Here is a 20773-nt window from a genome sequence, read left to right as displayed (position 1 = left end):
CCAAAGTTCTAGAAGTGTTGTATTTTCATGTCTGAACAATAAAAGGAACTGATTTTTATATCCCACTATCCTTTAAGCCCAGCATGCTTTGAATATCCTGACAGCATGAGTGAATGATGCTAAATAATGAATGCTTATAAATACTGGAAAGTTTTATAGAAATAATAGAATAGAATTATAGATAGAATTATAAACTATATTTTGCATATATGGCTATATAAACACTTGTATGTATACGCATACACAGATAAATGCATACATATACACACCTATGTGCATATGTGTACATGTACACATATATGTTGTTTACTTTTGATTTCCACAATCTGTTCTTCATCTAACATACTTTATTAGAGATTTCTAAACCCATTTTTTTTAATACCTTTGCGTTGAATTGTTGTTACTGCAATTCTTGATACAATCAGCTCAAAAAAATTTGCAAGATGAAGTTGGGCACAAGAAAGCCAGGATTTTCCTTTGAAAGGGGAACTTAAATAAATGTGCGAGTTTGTGTGAGTGTGTGTAAACTCTTTTATTCTCTGATGTGTTTCTCCCACAAAATCAACGCAATTCAATTTCTTTTACACTTTTCAAGTATATTGTCTGTAAATTTAAAACAGGAAGGTTCAGAGTTGTTTACAACAGTGCAGAAGAGAGATGTTTAAGGGAAACCCCAAATCTCATGAAACCTGTTGGTGTTGGTGCCTGTAGTTCCCTGTCTGCATTACTGTCAGGATGTGAGTTCACCCTTTTGACTGGAGACTTGAGTCATAACTGGTGCAAAGCAATTAAGGAATTTATTAATTAGTTACGGGGAAACTGGTACAGCAGTAAAATCATCACTGGTAGGCCATCAAAGAAGTTCGCAATTATATTCCAATGCATATGATTATGCCCTTCTAGGTAGCTGCTAATTGTAGGTTTGCAGTCTAATGACCACTGAATTGCAGCTGTGGGAGCACGGCGATGTGTCTCGCCACCGCTAGCATGCCCCACAGCATGTCTTAGAGGTGCAGACCTGACCGAGTGTACTGGGTCTGGCTGGAATGTTAACTTTCCCGGCAGCAGCCCATTCAGTGCCGTACTCTGCACTTGTAGCTGGAACAGCAGTGTTATCACACCAGTGTTTTGTCTATTGCTGAGCAGCAGTGGCACAGCATTGGGCCTTTCTCTAACCCTCCTAGGGGGTGGGCAAAAAGTGAGGAGAGAAACATCACTAGGGCAGCTGACCTAAACCAATCAAAGGGATATTCCATACCATGTGGTGTCACACTCAGCAATAAAAGGTGGAAACAGGAAGAAGAGGGGAGGAGTGGGCTCTCGTTGAGAAGACGTCGGTCCTCCTCTCGATCACCGGCTGCGTGCGTTGAGGCCTTGCTTCAAGGACGTGGTCAATCATCGCTCATTTGTGGGAAGTAGAAAGTAATTTCTTTCCTCTGCACTTCCATATAGCTTTCATTTATTTTGTTTGTTTGTTTTCCTCCCTTTTTCCCCTTTTCCCTTTTACTTCCCCTTAGTTAAATTGTTTAGTTCATGGTAGTCTTTATTTAATTATTATAATTATTTCCCTTTAATTAAATTATCCTTATCTCAACCTGTGAGTGATTCTTTGCTTTACTTCTCCCCCTCCTCATCTAAAGGAGGGGGAGTGAGAGAGCGGTTGTGGGGTTTAGCTGCCCAGCACGGTAAAACCACCACACCGAGAGCTGGTCAGGCTGTGTGAGGGGCTTGGCTCCACAGCTCCTCCTCATCGCTGCCTGGAGGCATCGGCGCTCCTCCTCTTTCTTCTACAGATGACTTTATTACTTATTCTAATTTTTTTTCCAAGTTTGGGGCCAGCCATGTGCTTCCCAGACATCTCCTTCACTCCACCCACCCTCCACATTCATTCCTCTGGTATTAGTCCTGTGACCGCTTCCACCAGCAGCCGCATTCCCCAGCTCCAAAAGAGGGTCAGGCTTTTCAGCCTGAGGATTCCCAGCACATTCATACATGTGGAAGCCACGCTGCTAACGAGGATTTTCTGCTGCGTGGCCACTCCAGAGCTGGTCTGCAGGAGTTATAACACTTTTGTGTTTATTATTTAGTACGTGCATGTATTTACATGAAGTCCTCTTTTAACCCTTGTAAGTTAACATGGGACTGGCTTCAGGAAGCAAGCATGTGTGTCTCCTGCGTTCAGAACAGTAAGGAGTAACTGTGTTCGTGCAGCCTATAAAATTAAGCTGCATCTAATATAATCCAGGCTTGACAAGATGGGTGTAGACATGCAAATTCTTCACCTGAATTTCAGGCAATACACTTTTCTCTGTGTGTTTAAACTTTTTGTGCATGTTGTAGCCACATGAGAGCAGCATCTAAAACTGATTGTGTAGATAGGCACCAGAATACTGTTATTTATCTCTCTGCATTATCTGCTGTGTTTGTGGTAACACAAGTTTTCAGCATTTGAAAGCACATTTGCCTACAAAAAAAAATCCATAATAGGTTTTCTGAAATAGGTTTCTTGTCTTTTTCATCCTAACCTGCTAGAGCAAAATAGCTGTGAAAAGTGCAACTCTAGATTCAGTTCAAAGTCTGCTTGTGAGCCCAAACACCTAGCAGTCTGCAGTAAGCTGTGACAGCTGAGTCAAGTTTTTTAGTTTGGGTACTAGGAACAGATGCCAAAAAGAAAACTGTATGACATCTGAAGCTGTTCTTGTTATCTCAAACCAAATAAATATGTGGCCTTTTTATCTATATTTAATGATCTTTTATTATATTGGTGCATTATTTATGTAAACTGTAACTAATTAGTAATTTCCATGGAAAATTTAGGTTTTAGTTTGTTTGTTTACTTGTTTGGGATTTTTTTCCAGAAGGGTATATAGATTCTGGCAGTGTGTTCTGGTTCCTTTTTTTTTTTTTTTTTTTAATTTATTTCCTGAGAATGGGTCCATGGGATTACTAAGAATTTAACTGACATCTGCTTTCTTGAAGAGCTATTCCATCCTGGAAATGCCAGGGGAACTTGGGGGCAGGGGAGAGTCCCATCCCATCCCGTCAATAACATACAGTTCTGGTAACTTGTAAGAAGTTGAATGTGTGAGTCTTGAGGGGGAGGGAGGGGAATAACCAAGCAACACGTTTAAAAGTGCTCTTTTCTTTCAAAGTTGCAGCCTTTAAAGGCACGTGGCTTTTTAGCTGACTTCAGAGGTAACAGGCTTCTGCAAAACTACCAGACAGCAAAGTATTTATCAAGGAACCAAAGCTTCTATTTCTGATCGGTCAGAGTGTGAGGAAGCTCTAATCCTACCCAGCACACGAGTGTGGATTCCTGTGCTTTGCTATAAAAACAAAACCAAGCACAACACCTTCTGCGTGTGAGAGCCAAACAGAGCTGTAGATGTCGTACCCTACAGGATCCTCTGCTACCACCTTTTTTAAGATATTTGCTTTGTTTGTTTATTAAAATGTGCTAACGGTGAGCATTTGTAAAATACTGTTGTGCATTCTTACACATTAAGAGCTTCTGAAAGTTGTCAGCTCTAAAAGAAACTCAGATTTAGAACAGGAGGAAACCATACATGTATCACTTGATGGGATGAAGTTTTTAGCAGTACCTGGCAGGAAAAAGGAAGTCAAGTGCTTTATTATGTTCAAGAAAGTCAGGGCATGTTGGAGTTTTCTCGTGGATTAAATTTAATGCTTGGATGGAGACTTTTTTCTTGGGAAAAGTAATGTTTAAGTGGATGAGTAAACTTATGTTAAAGTTCTTCTGACTGAATGTTGTTCAGCTAGCACGTGCAACTTCAAGCCTTTGGACAGAAAAACTGGAGGCTGTTAGATATTGTATGAAGCTTGGAAACTTCAGGACAGCATCTACATGCAGCCGTGACATGAATTGTTTCCCAGTAGCTGTGGTAAAGCTGGCTAGTCTGCAAGCGTGTGATTCAAGCCTAAAATGTTGTGAATTGGCTGAGGACCATGATGAGTAACATCCAGAGGCGAAGTGCTGGATCGGGCTCAGTGTGCCGTCACGGGCTGTGCCTGTGCTGCAGGGTTCAGCAGTGGCTCCTTCAGGAACATCTGCTCTGGCTACAGAGTGCCTGCAACTCAGTGGAGGGGAAGGAAACTCGTTTTCCCTCTCACCCATTCTTTGCTTTCTGTTATAGAAGTCAGGAAAAAAATGCAATTTTAATGGTAAACACATTGAGTCTTATCTGAGGCAGTGATGGCAATAATGGGGGACAAACATTCCCTCGCCCAATTACAGCAAGATTTAAGGGGCTTACGTTAACTGGTGATGATTTCTGCCTGTGGCTGAATAAAAAGAGTATTTTTTTTTCTGCCTATGGCAGCATAAAACCAACAATAGCTGTTACCCGACTCCTGTAGTTTCTAAGCAAGGAAAAAACTCGTGAAATAAATCTTTATGGTGTAAGGGCTCTGTGAGTGTATTTTGTAAATCTAAAAAGTTTGGGAATCTGTGTGGATATGATCAAACTTCAGTTTGGTTCTCTCCTTAGACAAAAGTCCCACAACTGGGTGAGCCTTTGTAGAGGTGTGCTGTACCATATAAGAGAATGTGACATAAAGAAACCTCTTGAAAAAACTTAAGAAGGCAGAAACTCCACTATAGACAAGACTGATAACAACACAGCAAAGCTTTTCTGCTTTGACCTCGGATTTTTCCGCTCACTCTTATTCCTAATATACCATTGGAGAGAGACTTGTTTTGTGGCTAACCAGGGTGCTGAAAATTTTCTGGAGTAAAAGATACGGGGCAGGACTGCACTACCTTAACGTGGAGCGTGTAGCTTCTCTCTGTTTGTGCCTGTGCATATGCACTTTGCTGCATATGTTTGCCTTGGACGGATGAAGTAGTTAGTTCTAATTTTGTTCCGTTTAAATATTTGGAAAAAGTCTGCGTGGAGATACTGCTGGCACGTTGTGCAAAATGCATCTCTGATGCTTATTCCAGCATCAGATTTAAATGTATGACTTGTCAGACGTAAGTCTTCAGCAAATAAATCTCTCTTCTGTGTGTGGAAAAAAAATTCTGGCTGGTACATGTGTCTTTACTTTTAGCATTCACAGGAATTGGGTTATCACTTTAACAATTTTTCCCCACCTTCTTTTGTAGGTAGCATTGGTACTTCCTTTCAATGCCAGTCAATCCATCAAGATCACATTTGCAGCGATGACAGTGATAAGGTGAGGCATACATAAATTTTTCCTTCAAAAGATGCATATTTATATATATATATATATATTTATGTATTGCTTTTACTATATAAAGACTGTTTGTTATGCAGGCGTAGCAGTCAATTTTAAAAATTAGTTTTGAACTCTCTGGCATGTTAAGAAATATACTTTATTCGGGACAATCTCTTAGTAAATGAAGGAGAAATTTATGTTGTACAATATTTTTCTTTTTGCTTGCATTCCCTTGGTAAACACTGGTGGTTTGCCATATTAATGCTCTCAGTTAATACAGTTGCTGCTAATGTTTAGGTAAGGTAGGACGTCTTTGAGGAGTTGTAGCCTAGCTAAGTGTTCAAGTTCATTTGTTTGCTTGGTTTTTGTTGGTACATTTTTGGGGAGTTTTCTTGTGTGCTTTGTTTTGTGTTGTTTTGCAACGGCTGTAGTTTCCTGTTCTGCTAATGGGAACTTCAGATTTTACAGGTAGGAAACTGTCACCCAGTGGTGCAGTCTTAAAACACCAACCTGTCCAGTAACGCGTGTTTTCCTAGTCATTTTTGACAAGAAATCACATCCTCAGATTGGCTCACAGTTGGTAGCACACTGGTTGTGCTACCAGTGTTCAGCATTACTTGGATCAGTAGCATAAGTCTGGCATACGGAAGGGAAAAGTTTTCACACTGAACTGCTTGTGAGACTTTCCTTCAAGTTACCGGTAATGTTGATGGGTCTACCTTAGACTTCAACTGTCCTGAAGTAATTAAGAGATTCCAACTTCAACCATCCCTAAGAGATTTTGGAGTAATTAAGATTTTAGAGTAATTAAGCAAATTGATAAACATTCATTCAACATATAACATGTACTACATTGTTTGCAACTATGACACTTCATAGTTAGCTTACTTTTTGGCTTGACGTGGCATATATTAGTCAAATTTTAAGGATCATTCTTAGAAATGAGATTTGCATCTTAGTGCCTTGATAAATGCAAAACCCCTTGTGTTTTAAAATCCTGGAACAGGTCAATTTTATAGTTACTCCAACTCATCCCAGCACTGGATTTGTTTTTACTGCAAGTTGCTTTTAGTGCTATACTGCATTTTTTCCCATCTCCCTCTTTTTAAAAATATGTATGTATTCAGGGACCATGCTACATTTGAGGCTTGGTTTAATATAAAGATATTGGGCAAACATGCAATCCAGATTGTGGGATTATTTTGTTTTCTGTTGATTAGCTGGCCATGAATTGTGAAACTCTAACAGCGATATGTTCTCTACTTTTGTTTCCAATGTCTGAAAATATTCTTGGTAAATTAAAAAAACAACCAGACAAAAACAGCTAGACTCCCCTTTTTATTATCGCTTTTTATTTCTTGTTGTGTTGGAGCTATTTTTGAAGATGCTTAAAGACGGAGCTCCAGCGTTGCTTTCTTCTGTACATGCTTGCAGCAACTAGAAATCTTTGCTGTCCTTCCTCTTTGGAGAGACAAAGCTGAAGGTCACTTTCACATGGTGGGTCAGAAGTGGGAAAAATGTGGGAGAGGAAAAAAATAGTGCCATGGTGAGGGGCAGGTGGTGGAAATTTCCTTTCGGAGCCATCCTGGTGCACCAGCTTCAGACTGGCAGTCCCTTCAGCATTCTTCCTTTCCTGTCGCGTGGAGGAACACCTCTGTTGGGTTGACAGAAAACTGAGGGAAGATGGGTGATTAGAGGGAATCGGGGTGATTAAAGCTGTTTTAAAGCGTTTTGGAAATCCTGTGAGGTGCTTCACAGGCCTGGGGGGGGGTGGGAATGGGAAGGGGCAGCAGCTGACCTGGCTTGAACTTCAGAAGAGCACATCCAGCGTATACCATCTACCTCTGTATTGACAGAGGAACTGGGGGAGAGCCTCTTTATTGTTATCCTGATTTCAGCTTTAAGGATGGTGGGTGAAAAACGTGTTTTACTTTTGGGCACTGACGCCACACCTGAGGAGCATTCCTGCCTGTGTGTGAGGCAGCAAGAAGGATGCGTGCTGCCAGCCCCATGCCGTGGAGGCTTTGGGCTTCCCGTCCGAAGCTTTCGGAAACGAGTTCTGTTTCGCTTATTTATATGTCTATTTATTTATTTATTTATTTATGTGTTTGTTTGTTTATTTATTTATTTACTCCGTGAGGCGGCGCCGGCGCGGGGCGGGGACCCCTCCCCTCCCTTCCCCTCCCCCCCCGTGTTTTCAAAGGGGGGGGGGGGAGGAGGGAGCTGAGGGGAGGGAAAGAGGGAGGGGGAGGGGGGCGTGGTCTCTCGCAGGTGGGGGGCGTGGCCAGCGCCCTCCGGCCCCGCCCCTCCCCTCCTTCGCGGGGCGGGGCTGGGGGGGGGAAGATGGCGGCGGGCAGCGGCGGCGGCGGGGAGCCGTGGGGGGGCGCGGCCGCAGGTACCGGCAGCGGGGGGGGGGGGGGCGGGAAGAAAAGGGCCGGCGGCGGCCGCCCCCCTGCACACACAGACACACGGACACACAGACAGGCACACGGACGGACAGACAGACAGACAGCCTCGCCCGGCCACCCTGGGAGCTGCGCGGTGCTATGGGCAGCACAGCCGCCCCGCGGGAAGCCGCCCGGCACGGAGCTGTGGTGCGGGGGGGAGCGGCGGGGAGCCCTGGGCATGGGCATGGGCATGGGCATGGGCATGGGCATGGGCATGGGCATGGGCATGGGCATGGGCATGGGGAGGTGCACACGGGCAGCCTGCGGAGTGCCCCGGGGCACGGGCAAACTGGGGAGAAAGCCCCCCGTGTTGGGCAGCGGGGGCTGTGCTGTGTGACTGTCCCTGCTCTGCAAGGTGCGGGTGCATCGCGGAAGCAGGTCGCAGCTGTGATCCGCGAAATTCGTGCCTAAGCTTCTCCACGTGGATTTCTTTCAGTATCATTTGTTCAAGCTATTGTAGGAGGTAATGATTTACACTGATTGCTGTTGACGATGTAAAGTCACTTGTTCGGCTCCGGTAAGAAAGTTCTTGAGAATTAAATGGTTTCTATGCTCTAATTAAAGAGTAGTACTAAAGTTAAAAGTTGTGCGGTTGTGGATGCAAGTGAGTTCTTCGAGACTCCTATTGAAGCTAGTAGTCTTGTGGTGGTTCTAGTGCTTCAGGACTACTTGTAGTAGTAGTTCTGATAGTTCTTCAAGACTGCTGTTGCAGATTAAAACTTAAGCTGTCATCTTGTGGCTTTTCAAAACTGTCTTACGTCTCTGTCCGTGGAAAGAAGTCGCTGGTGCATTCAATGGGAATTTGTATGGAGGGAGTGTAAGTCTTACACTCCCTCCTGAAGGTCTTTAATTTAACCTTCGTCAGGAGCTCTTCCTCCCTGTCCCCAGGAGGAACACGAAAGGTAACAGCAAGGGTGCAGGTGGAATATGAAATTTCTTCCTGTTTGGGGGAGTTGTGTTTGATTGTTGGGGCGCTGATGCTTGAAAATCTGGGAGGAGATTTGACAGCCAGTTCGCGCTGGACTCCAGCTTGTGCTTTTCTTCTCTGTGTGCGTTTGCATGGCAAGTTGAATAATTAATTGATGCATGTTTAAATTCTGTTGTGGACGAAACTTGCCCGGGTCTTCTCTGACTTCCAAGGAAGACTTCTCACGGTGCTCGCTCTGGCTTCGCTTGGGACTGCTCCCCTTGGCAGAGCAGGTAGCCTTCCTTTGCTTTTTGGTGCCCTCTACTGACTGCTGCTGGCCAGCACGCCTGCAGCTGGGGCTGGCTTCGTCTTCAGCTGCAACGATAACGCCAACAGCAGCAGCTAGCTAAAAGCAGCGGGAGGGAAAAGAAAGGCAGCTCTATTGCACCGTAAGTGTTTTGCTGATTGCTGCCCGACCAGGTTGTCTGGACCGCTTTGGAACTGCTCCTCACTTGGTCGAAAAATAGTTAAGTAGCATAGCGCGCCCTCAGCAGGTACCTTCAATAGGCTTTCCAGCTGTAAAAAAAAATCGGTGGCTTTGCTCTCCATCACCACTTGCTCTCCCCTTGCAGAAAAACAGGCTTTTCAGGGTTGCTGTCCTGGAGATTTTTACCTCTTGGTTCACTTGTGATAACTTTTGCCTTTTGTATTTATCACTACAATCATACAGTGTTTAAAAAAAAAAAAAAAAAGGGAAAAGTGTTTTTTGTTGTTGTTGTTGTTTGTTTGTTTTTGTTTTGTTTTTTGTTTTTTTTTGTTTTTAAAAAGGGTGCTGAGCTTCTTCATGTGAGCACTGCTACATATCCTAAACTTTATTTCCTTTCTGTTTAAGGAGCCCTTTCATCTGGTGAGTCTTACAGTGTTGCTCCTGTCACTCAGATCTCTTGATGCCTCTGTCCTAGGCAAACTCACCAGTGGCTTGAACTCACCTGTATCTCCTCCAGAGCCTCTTACTGATAGCCTTGTGGCCTGATTTTGCCAAATCTGTTCATTTTTGATAGAACTAGCCATTTTTTTCCTTTCACGTTGCAGCAAGGGTAAGTCATGATTTATGAGCAGTTATGACGTATAATATGTTATGACTTATGTGCTCATAAGTCACCCTGCTGGGGTGAGAGCATTCATAGCACAACTTAGGTCCCTGTTATGTAGGGGCTGTGCCGGGAAGTCTTCATCAAAGCTTTCGGAAATGGTCTTCTCTCTGAGAATTTTTCTTCCTTGCTCAGGTGATTTACTTTAAAAGAATGTAGCGTGATGAATATTCTTGTTGAGCTGCACTTCTAAAAGCTGATTCTTAGAAACTTGTCGTGAAGACACGTTTAAAACTACTTTGACACTAAGTGCTCAAGGGGGCGTTTTGTTTTGGTGTCCTGTGTGCATGAATCTGTTGGTAAAACATCTGAACTGAATATGAAACGAGAGGTGATGTAGAGGTTGGAGTCAGTAAGAATAGCTACTCCTTTTAAGTAATGTGGGAGGAACTTGTGAAGACAAATGGCAAAGTACTAAGTGGATGAGTATGGATTTAAGAGAAGTGTTCAGATGTGAACATGCAGTCTGGCGAGACCGGTTACGCATTTTGGCATTTTTCAGTATAGAGTAGGGCTTAGGACAGTATAAGAAAGAGGCACAGATCTCAGTGATCATGGTTCTGAAACACTGAAATAAAGTGGATTTGCATCCTCTTCGTACTGCATATAATAATGTTAATCTCACTTTACAAATTGTATTCTTTTTAAGTAAATACTGTGTAATACTTCCCTACTTCATTATCAAAAGTCACAGAAATCTGAGGTGTGTAAACCTGCCACAGCAAATTTTACATTGGCAGCCTAACATTGTAGATTGGTTTCCATTTTTAAGCTGTCATTACTAATTTTTTTCTTATCCCGTGGTGATATTTCACAAGCAAGTTTGGAGGAAATGTAGGCTTCCTTTCAGAATGATGTGCCTGCTAGGGACTATTTTGTCTCCAAGAATTAAAATACAGAGTATTTATTTCTTAATCCCACAGAGAGAAGGCCATAAGGGGTTTTCTTCTGAACTATTTTTTTCCTCTGTAACCATAGAAATGGCTATTTAGTGTTTCTTGATCAGTCCTGAAATTTTCATCTCAAGTACTGGTTACATACCACCGATTTTCTTAAATCTCAACTGTCCCTTCTGAAGTGCAGTGGCAGAAAGTATCCCATTTTAAATACCCTGCCGTGTACATGGTGCTCAGTGGTAAACTGTATATATTCACAGGAATACTTCTCCGGACCTCTGCCCTTCTTGGACCTCTACCCCAAGGTATTAGTTGAGTTGCTTTTTGCTGCATTCACAGGAAAACACTCCTAAAAGCCTAGCACAGCATGCAGTGAAGATCAGCTACTGCTTTGATTTGTGTTGTCACAGATGCACAGAATGGTTGAGGTTGGAAGGGACCTCTGGATACCATCTGGTCCAGCCCCCTGCTCAAGCAGGTTGTACTGGGTTTGGCTGGGATGTTACCTTTCCCTGCAGCAGCCCATACAGTGCTGGGCTCTGCAATTGTACCTAGAACAGCAGTGGTATCACACCAGTGTTGTGTCTGCTGCTGAGCAGTGCTGACACAGCACCAGGACTCCCTCCAACCCTCCTAGACGATGGGCAAAAAAGTGAGAAGAGAAACATCACCAGGGCAGCTGACCTAAACCAGCCAAAGGGTTATTCCATACCATGTGGTGTCACACTCAGCAATAAAAGGTGGAAACAGGAAGAAGAGGGGAGGGGTGGGCTCTTGTTGTGAAAACGTCGGTCCTCCTCCTAAACACCGGCTACGTGTGTTGAGGCCCTGCTTCAGGGACGTGGTCAATCATCGCTCATTCGTGGGAAGCAGAGAGTAATTTCTTTCCTCTGCACTTCCATATAGCCTTTGTTTTGTTTTGTTTTTCCCTTTCCCCATCCCTTTTCCTCTTTCCCTTTTTTTCCCTTTAGTTAAATGGTTTAGTTAATAATAACCTTTCCTTATGTGCTCCAGCTCATTCTTCATCTGTGTGTCTTTTCACTGGACTCTCTCGGTACCTCCCTCCCTCAGTTTTGTACTGGGGAGCTCCATGCTACAGGTATTTTTCTCTAAGACTTCTGGACTTACCCCAACAACTGCTTAATTTTGGGCTTCCTTCCAGCTACCTGACTTATTTGAGCCAGCTCAGGTTTGGGACTGCCTGTATTTCTTATGGTGTTATGTTCCAGGTATTTTATTACTCTTGTGAACAGGTGAAATGGTGGTATAAAAATTGGTGGGTTGGAGCAGAAGATCTGAATTCAGAAGTTAACACTGCAAAAAGTGTTTTGTGATGGAGCTGAACTAGCACACTAGTTACAAGCTTTTTTTTAAAAAAAAAAAAAATCTTAAAAAGCACAACTAAGCCAGCAAAATTCATTGGGCAAAAGCAATTACTCTGGAAAGAGATTCTTATTGCTGATGTTTATTCTGTCATCTAACGTTTCTGTAAAGAGCTTTTGCCAATAAAAACTGTGTGTCATCCCAATATGATTCTGCTGGCAAATTGCAGACAACTCCTTTGTGATGCAGCCCCGTGTCCAACTGGATAATCTTTGTTTATTTTGTCTTGGAAAAAGCATAGCAATTGGTCTTAGAAATAATCTGTTCATAATCCATAACCCTTTTGCCAGTTCTGGTACATTACTCTTAAATTTAAGTTTATTGTGTGTGTTTGCTTCTTTTTAGCAGTTGCTTCTAGATTTGTTTAGATCTAGAAATTGGAGGGAATAATTAAAGGTAATGTCAAGCTTTTTGTATAAAGTCGATGAGCTTTTCATTTGCACCTTGAAAGTTAATATGACCACTTTTTTTTTTTTTTTCCTGTTTATTTTTTCTTGCCTTTTGAATTTTGGTTTAACATTCCTGTGTAGGACAAAGCACAGGGGGATGCCCTTTTCTTCAGTTTTCATGGGTAGTCTATCTCATTCTTCCTGAACTGTAGTTTCTGACATCCTTATTTCTCTCTGTACAATTACTAGAAGTTTTGCGAGTTTTTTTTTTTTAGCTGTGTGGGGAAGGAGAGGGTGTATGCCCCTATATATATATGTCTGGTCAAGGACCATTTCAGTGCCAAGAAGGGAAGCCATAAAAAGGAGCTCTCTTGAGAGACAAACTTGACCAAAAAACGGTAAGGGAGGTGGTGACAGGAACCAAACCTGGTCAGTCAGTAATTGATAGGAGTATGTGGAATGCGGGAGTGCTTCCTGCAGTGAGACCTGATCAAGGACCTCGCCAAATGGGATGATAAGCGAGGGGGTGAAGCAGTAAACAGGACTGAATGCCGGGACTCAGGCCTGCCAGACAAACTTAACAGAGACGAAGACCAAGCGCAAACCCAGTCAGCTGCACTAACTGATGTGTTATCAACAAACTGCAGGCAAACAAGGACTTTGCAACCAGTGGGGATGCAAACCTGAGGTCTGGGCTGCTGGAGGGGGCAGGTGGAGCGATGCCAGCGGACGAGGCGGTGTGCAGGGGAAGGGGAACGGGGATGGGCAATGGGGGCAGGCAGAAGAGGGCCTGGAGGGGCTGCCGGTGTGTGACTGTGCCTGATCACCACAGGCTGTCCCCTTTCTCCTCACATCCTTGGTTAATGACCCCTCTGTGGGCTCCCACTCGAGTCCCATGCGCATGGTGGGGACCAAACGCCACGAGGCCGGCAGCTGGAGCCCAACATGGCCGGGCCTGGGCCTGCGGCGCCAGGGACTGGAGCCCCTGGGGTCTCGGTGCCAGCCCCAGGGCAGGGGCCCGGCACCCTCCTGCTCCCGGGGTGGGAGCGCTGCCTGTCCCCAGAGCTCCGCCGGCTCCCTTCCAACGGCTGGGGCAGGGCTGGGGGCCGCAGCAGCGGGTGAGAGGCCGGGCTGTGGGCAGGGGTCCCTGGGCAGGGCTGGGGGAGGTCGGTGTGCATCTGATGGTGGCCTGGGGACGTCGCCTGTGGGCCTGCACCAGGGCAGGAGGGGTCGAGTCTGTGCCCCTCAGCAGTGGGGTCTTGTATATGGGCAGCCCCTCATCAGTGGCAGTTTGTGCAGCTGGCTGCCTCTGTCCTCCAGGTGCGTGCCTCTGAGACGTGTGCTAGGTTTGGATCTGCCAACAGGACAGCAGTGGCCACGTCCCTCAGCTCCATAGCTCCCTAGACACACGGGACTGGGCTCCTCTGGCCACATGGGAGGAATTCCCAGTCCTGGAGCTGCTGGTGGCAGTGGCCACTCCCAGCATAACATCCCTGAACAGCTTCTTTTCCTTGGTCTGTGAGGGGACATTTTTTTTTTGTCATCTGCTTACATTCTCAGTATTCAGGAGATCAAGAGCTTGTCAGCACGTTAAAATCATGGGATGTGTTAGCACAGTGATGGCTTGTCAAGCTGCTGGAACAGCAGGGAGTACAAATGACTGGTCACGTTGCTTATACTGAAGTACAAGTACCTTTCACCAGTGTTGTTTCTTAGACTAAAGATAAAGATCATAGCAGACTTTTTGTACAGGTAACACACGTGAACCAAACACGGGAGGAAAATAGTGGTTTTGCAGTGGACGGAGGAAACCAAATGCTCTTTGAAAGTGTGTATATATATATAAATACATGAGAAACTGCCAAAATACTGCAATAACTACTGCTCAGGCAATTTGGATTCAGAAGGATCTGAACAGTGGGGAAGCCTGTGGTTTTCAGACATGTTGAAATGGGTTGTTGTTGTTTTGTTTGTTTAAGAACAACAAAAAAAAAGGTTGGTTTTTTTTTTATACTTAAAAGCAACCAGAAATACTGGAATGAAATACTGTGAAGATGATGTCCAGGAAACAGGACAAGTCTGGAAAACAGACCAGGTTATCAACTTAAGAATTGATAATTAAAGTGACAGTCAGACAAGAGCTCTTCAGAGAAGGAAAAATAATGACATGCGTTCATTCCTCCAAGTCTGTTGGGGAGGAAAATGAGAAACCTTGACACTGAGTTTAGTCAGGAAGCCCTGCTAGCCTGGCTTCAGACAGGGATTTGCAGAATGGAAAGGCAAGGCCAACTTTTGCAGTGAAGAGAGTTTCAGGAAGACACAGGGTGGCTTCATTCGGGTTCCTCCTTTAAAAACAAGGAAACTGCACACTTTGAGGAGGATTCCGAACTGTAATACTGACTTAATTTCAGTCTCTGATGTACAAAACATTTAATTGAGTGTCATCTTCAGCTTGAGATAAAAACATCGTTAATTTGTTGCTTGTGTAAGCCATGTTTGTATTGTTACTCAAGAGACAAGTGAGAATGACTTTTTTTGTGGAGAAGAGCTCTTCTACCTTCCAATAAGAATATTCTGGCCTTAAAGTTGGTCAGTTCCAAATGGTTGATTGTGTATCACCTTTCCTGAAAAGCACAATGTGCTTTTTTGCCCTGGTTACTACTTTAAAATCCTTAAAATCCTTTTGATTGTGCTACCCAGATGTGGGTTTTTAATGTGTAATAAAAGTGGCATTCCTGAGTTTCAGCTTTTTTAATGTATAGCATTTTAAGTACATGAAAGTATGAAAACAAAGTGGTGTATGTAGGCGAACATATTTTGCTAGATGTTGTCCAGATTAAAACTGATGATTCAGAGATAAGATCTACAATATTTGCCAAGAGAAATTGATTTTTTTTTCAAATTTTTAAGTTCAAGAGTACTATTCCTTAGGCAGTACAATTGTGCGGACATCTTAGAAGCATAAAGAGAAAATGATGAATGCTTATTCTTTGAAAATGATGAATGCTTATTCTTTGCTTGAACCATTAGTCTCATCTAGCAGAGGCATTTTAAACATTTAGAGAATGAGAAGTTTGATGCATATTTTGTTTGAAATTAAAAGTTTAGTACAGATTTCTAGACAGGCTTGCAACTTGAAGATGTGAATATAAGAGGTTGCTATAAAATACTGTGCTTAGAAATGCAAATAAACAATCAATCCTGTTCTCCCATCTAAGGACCTACATTACCTCCTCCTAGCTTCAGGTTATTTCTTTCTCAATATGGGGGGGGAAAAAAAAAAAACATAATTACTTTTTAAAACTATACTTATATGTCATTCCAAAAATGATTTTATCTTTATTTTCTTTCTAATGTGAAGCAAGTTGAAGTGAAAGCATGGTCGCTTAATGTAGCGAGCAATTAAGCACTTGCTATGGGGTTTGAAATAACATTGTGAGGTAGTAATTTGGAGTGATGATGAAAGCTAGCTAGTTGGCAGTTTCCATCTCCACTGTTTTTGAAGAGGTGCAATCCAGATAGAAAATGAAAAATAATCAAAGAACAATCTCTCTTTTTCCCAAAATACTTTCTACAGGGCAGGGTGTGTTAGTGTTACTGCTTGGGGAAAACGTGCCAGACGTAAATTATTGCAGTAGCAGTGGGAGATTGCCAAGCAAAGGCATGTATGGGTTGTGGCAGGGCAACAGCAATTATTTTGTTACTTCACCATGTTTTGTTCTCTGCCAGCTTCACTAAACCTTGTGTCTCCTCCTTCCATTTGACTTTTCCTTCTACACTCACAAGACCCCAGCGTGCCTGCTTTACCTGCATTTTTATTTCCTCTGTTTCAGTTTGAGTAGAGTTGGGCCACAAATCATCCTTCTCTTTGGCTCCTTAGAGTAGGATAGATTAAACAAGCAGCTCTGTGAGTGGCAGAACAACTGTAACTTTGTTTGTGATTTGTCCTATGGTAAGACTCTCTGAAATCTGGTAAGATACATATTTTCACAGAAGCTTTGACTGCTTTGAGGGCAACTGTCAAGCATCTCTTCCAGTTGTTTGTTTATAATGAATTGAAATCCCAAGTGCCTGCAGCCTTCTGGAAGAGTCGCCCTTTACCTGGGCATCTGCTTTTGTGAACCTTCAGGAATATGCCTGTATTTTGACCTGTTTTTTCTCTCGCTGCTTGATACTGAATATTGATACTGAATTTGATACTCAGGTGCAGTGAGTTAAGGAGTTGAAAAGCAGGTTGCATGCATGATCAGCCTGTTTCCCTATGTAAATCACACTAAAAGCAGATGTGGAATTAAAAATGGGCACCCTCACATGTACTTTTTTTTTCCTTATCATTTTCTCTTCAGTCATCATTCCTAGTGACTGCTTGAATTAAAATAAGGTAGGAGGAAACTCCAATTTCTATTGAAATATTTGAAAGCATGAGGCTGAAGAGAAGTGAAATTTAGTCAAAATGCCCAGAAGTCAAAAGAGGAAAAATACCTTTTTTTTTTTTTTTTTTTTTCTCTTAAACACATGGACAAAACTTAGGAGTTACATAAAGGTATGCTTGCACTGGAAAGAACCAGAGGACAAGCTAAGTATCATTACTAACTTAGTTGTAAAGCTAAGAAGAGGTCTGTAATCTACAAGTACATCTGCAATGAGACCTCTGACAATCTCTGGATTGCCAGATATTCTCTGACTCAGTTATCTGCAGTTGTCTGCAAGTTTGAGGCCGTTCCTGTTAATTGAAATAACGCTGCGAGGGACTGAAGTGGGTGAGGTGAGCTGAGCGAGTAAGCTGGGGAGCAGCAAACCAGCAGGGTCTGGCTCGCAGGGGGAGTGTCAGTGAAGTGTATGTGATGTTTGGACCCAAAGGTGGGTGCAGCATGGCTGTTCTTGTGTGGCTGTTTGTGTTCATGAGTTCGGTGATCTCCAGAGCAGAACATTTCCAGTTGTTAGGCTTGTTACCAGCAAGACAGGGTACACTTCCACAAGAGTATTGTGGAGGGAAGGGACATGTATTGCCTTTCCTGCTGGATTTTTGGTCGCCTTGAGATCTTCTGACAGGAATGGCAGCTGTCTGCATTTAACGAGTCAGCAGCATGGGCACACAATGAAAGCGAGAGGTAGTTACTTGTACTCAGAACCTGCTGGGAGCACGGTGCTTGGAGGTGAACAGTGTTCCTGTCACTGACACCAAAACTTCAGGTGGTACGTAGTCCCAGCAGAGCTTCAGTGAAGTAAACGCACGTAAACAGAAGTGATTTCTTTTCAGATCATGTACAGGTACTTTCCTATGATCATTATTGTACTAATGAGTAGGAAACTGAGCACTTGTGTGCTCAGCTGGCAGAATTAAAATTGGCTGCAGAGCAAAGCTAATATCTGATCAGCCACGTTAGTACAGTCCTCATTGAAAAGGCATGCATCCCAGGGCGCGAGTGGTATCATGAGGGCTGTGCTTATACCTCTTTTCAAGCCTCTGTAAGCTATAAATGCAGGGGCAGGAGGAATGCAAAATAGGATATGCCTTATTTTCCTCATATTACTCTCTTTCCTGAAGCAATTTTTTTTTCTGCATTGATGTTAAGATTTCAGTATATTCATGCTTCTAAAATATAACTTAGTTATTCATCAGGAGTTAGAAAACTATCACAAATTTGTATTACAAAGGTTGTAAGTAGGTAACTACTTGCAGTTGATTAATTTCATGGTGTTCTAGTGCAGTCTGCAGTAAATCCCTCCTTCTAATGCTAGCTGCAAAGTGATATTGAAGTGTGGATTGTAACTCACTCATCTGAAGGTGGGTTTTTGTTTTGTTTCTTGCACTGGCATAGAGCGAAGACAGTCCTAGTCCCAAACGACAACGCCTTTCCCATTCAGTCTTTGACTACACAACAACATCACCAGCCTCATCACCACCAATGCGACCATGGGAGATGACATCAAACAGGCAGCCTTCTTTGGCTCGTCCCAACCAACACCACTTCTCAGGGGAACGATACAACACACCTGCACGACACAGAAGGAGGTAAGCAATATGTACAGTTTTTTTTTTTTTAACAGTTTTAAACTGTTTTTAAAACAGTTTTTTATTCTTCCTGACTTCATCTCAAGAGAGGAGTATTTCTGAATAGACTCCTCTATTCAGATGAATCAGTATTTCAGACCAGATCTCATGGTAAATATGTTAACATTTCCTTTGAGCTGTAAATTGTTATATTTGTAACTGAGAAGTTAAAGTAATATAAATTGATTCATCATCCTATAATTTACTGAAGACAACTCAAGGAGTGTTTATTAACATCTTTAATTATTAACCTGATTCTGTTCTACTATGCACTGGAGCAATAATTGTTCAGAACAATGTGAGGAAAAATCCTATTTCTTATCAGGGTACTTTGAAAGAATCACAGAACTGTAGGGGTTGGAAAGGACCTTGAAAGATTGTGTCCAACCCCCCTGCCAAAGCAGGTTCCCTAGAGCAGGCTGCCCAGGTGGGTGTCCAGATGGGCCTTGAATATCTCCAGAGGAGGAGACTCCACAGTCTCCTTTGGCAGCCTGTCCCACTGCTCCGTCACCCTCACCATGAAGTTCTTTCGCATGTCAGTGCGGAACTTCTGGTGCTCCCTCTTGTGGGCATTACCCCTTGTCCTGTCCCCACAAACCACAGAAAAGAGGTTGGCCAAATCCCTCTGTCTCCCACACCTCAGGTATTTATACACATTGATGAGATCCCCTCTCAGTCTTCTCTTCCCCAGGCTGAGCAGACCCAGGCCTTTCTTCATAGGGGAGATGCTCCAGGCCCCGTATCATCTTTGTGGCCCTCTGCTGGACTCTTTCCAGGAGCTCCCTGTCTTTTTTTGTAAGGGGGAGCCCAGAACTGGACACAGTACTCCAGGTGAGGTCTGACCAGGGCAAAGTAGAGGGAGAGGATCACCTCCCTCAACCTGCTGGCCACGCTCCATTTAATGTACACCAGGATCCCATTGGCCTTCTTGGCCACCAGGGCACGCTGCTGGCTCATGGCCAACCTGTCATCCACCAGGACCCCCAGGTCCTTCTCCTCAGAGCTCCTCTCCAGCAGGTCGTCCCCCAGCCTGTACTGATACTTCGGGTTGTTCCTTCCCAAGTGCAGGACTCTACACTTGCTCTTATTAAATCTCATTTGGTTTCTTCCTGCCCATCTCTCCAGCCTGTCCAGGTCTCGCTGAATGGCAGCACAGCCTTCTGGCGTGTCAGCCACTCCTCCCAGCTTTGTGTCATCGGCATACTTGCTGGGGGCAGACACTGTTCCCTCATCAAGGTCGTTGATGAAGATGTTGAACAAGACCGGACCCAGCACCAATGCCTGGGGAACACCACTAGTCACAGGCCTCCAGCCAGACTCTGCTCCGCCGATCACCACCCTCTGAACTCGACCAGTCAGCCAGTTCTCAGCCCACCTTACTGTCCACTCCTCTATCCCACACTTTCTCAGCTTTGCTATCAGGATGTCATGGGAGACAGTACCAAAAGCCTTGCTAAAGTCAAGGTAGATGACATCCACTGCTCTTCCCCCATCTACCCAGCTGGTGATGCCATCATAGAAGGCAACGAGGTTGGTTGAGCACAACTTCCCCTTGGTGAATCCATGAGGAGTCCTGGGGGGAGTCCTTGAAGCAAAGACTGAAGCAAAGAAAGCATTCAGTATCTCTGCCTTCTCAGCGTCTCCTGTTACCAGGACACCCTCCTCGTTCAGCAGTGGACCCACATTATCCCTCATCTTCCTTTTACTCTTTACATACTTAAAAGATAGTAAGAAGGGTTCTTTTTATCTCTTTCGCAAGCCTCATCTCTGGGTGGGCTTTAGCCTTCCTCGTCGTGTCCCTGCAGGCCCTGACAACACATCTATACTCCTCCCAAGAAGACAGGCCCTTTTTCCACATTTCATAGACCTTCTTCTTCCTTTTGATCTTATCCATGAGCTCCTTGCTCATCCACACAGGTTTCCTGCCCCCCTTCCCTGATTTCCTGCGCTCAGGGATGCACTGATCCTGAGCATGGAATAAGTGTAGTTGAAATGTAGCCCAGCTCTCACAAGCACCCTTGCCTTCCAGCAACCCAGCCCATGAGATACTCCCAAGCAGGTCCTGGAAGAAGTCAAAGTTGGCTCTCCAAAAGTCCAGGGTTGCAATCCTGCTTTTAGCCTTATAATAATCATTATTTGTGTAGTACCATGATTTTTGTGCATTAAAAGTCTAAATTTTTTACATGGTTACTTTCAAAGGACTTTAAAGCACAAGTTCATTACCAATGTTCAGTAATAGTTTAGATCCCTGTGCTGGTTATTCATCTGAAGTGCTTGCCAGTAACTTGGGAAGCATGTAGAGCTGTGTATCTGGACGCACTGGATTTTGCTGAATGAAACTTGTAG

The 20773-nt window shown here is 43.8% G+C and overlaps 1 protein-coding gene across 1 annotated transcript in view; it reads left to right on the top strand.

Annotated features, from left to right (window-relative positions):
* The window catches only part of RNF38 (ring finger protein 38), a 119915-nt gene that overhangs the window by 72457 nt on the left and 26685 nt on the right, over window positions 1-20773 (top strand). The window contains exons 2-3 of the mRNA XM_084304733.1: window positions 5126-5196; window positions 18195-18388. Coding sequence (XP_084160859.1) covers window positions 18282-18388 — 107 coding nt within the window. The 5' untranslated portion in view covers window positions 5126-5196; window positions 18195-18281. The remainder of the gene's footprint in view (window positions 1-5125; window positions 5197-18194; window positions 18389-20773) is intronic.

This window comes from Netta rufina (genome assembly GCF_964035555.1).
Source record: "Netta rufina genome assembly, chromosome: Z".
In the NCBI taxonomy this organism is placed as follows: domain Eukaryota; kingdom Metazoa; phylum Chordata; class Aves; order Anseriformes; family Anatidae; genus Netta; species Netta rufina.
The sequence above is the reverse complement of the archived record's forward strand: the minus strand, read 5'-3'. Positions and strand labels throughout refer to the sequence as shown.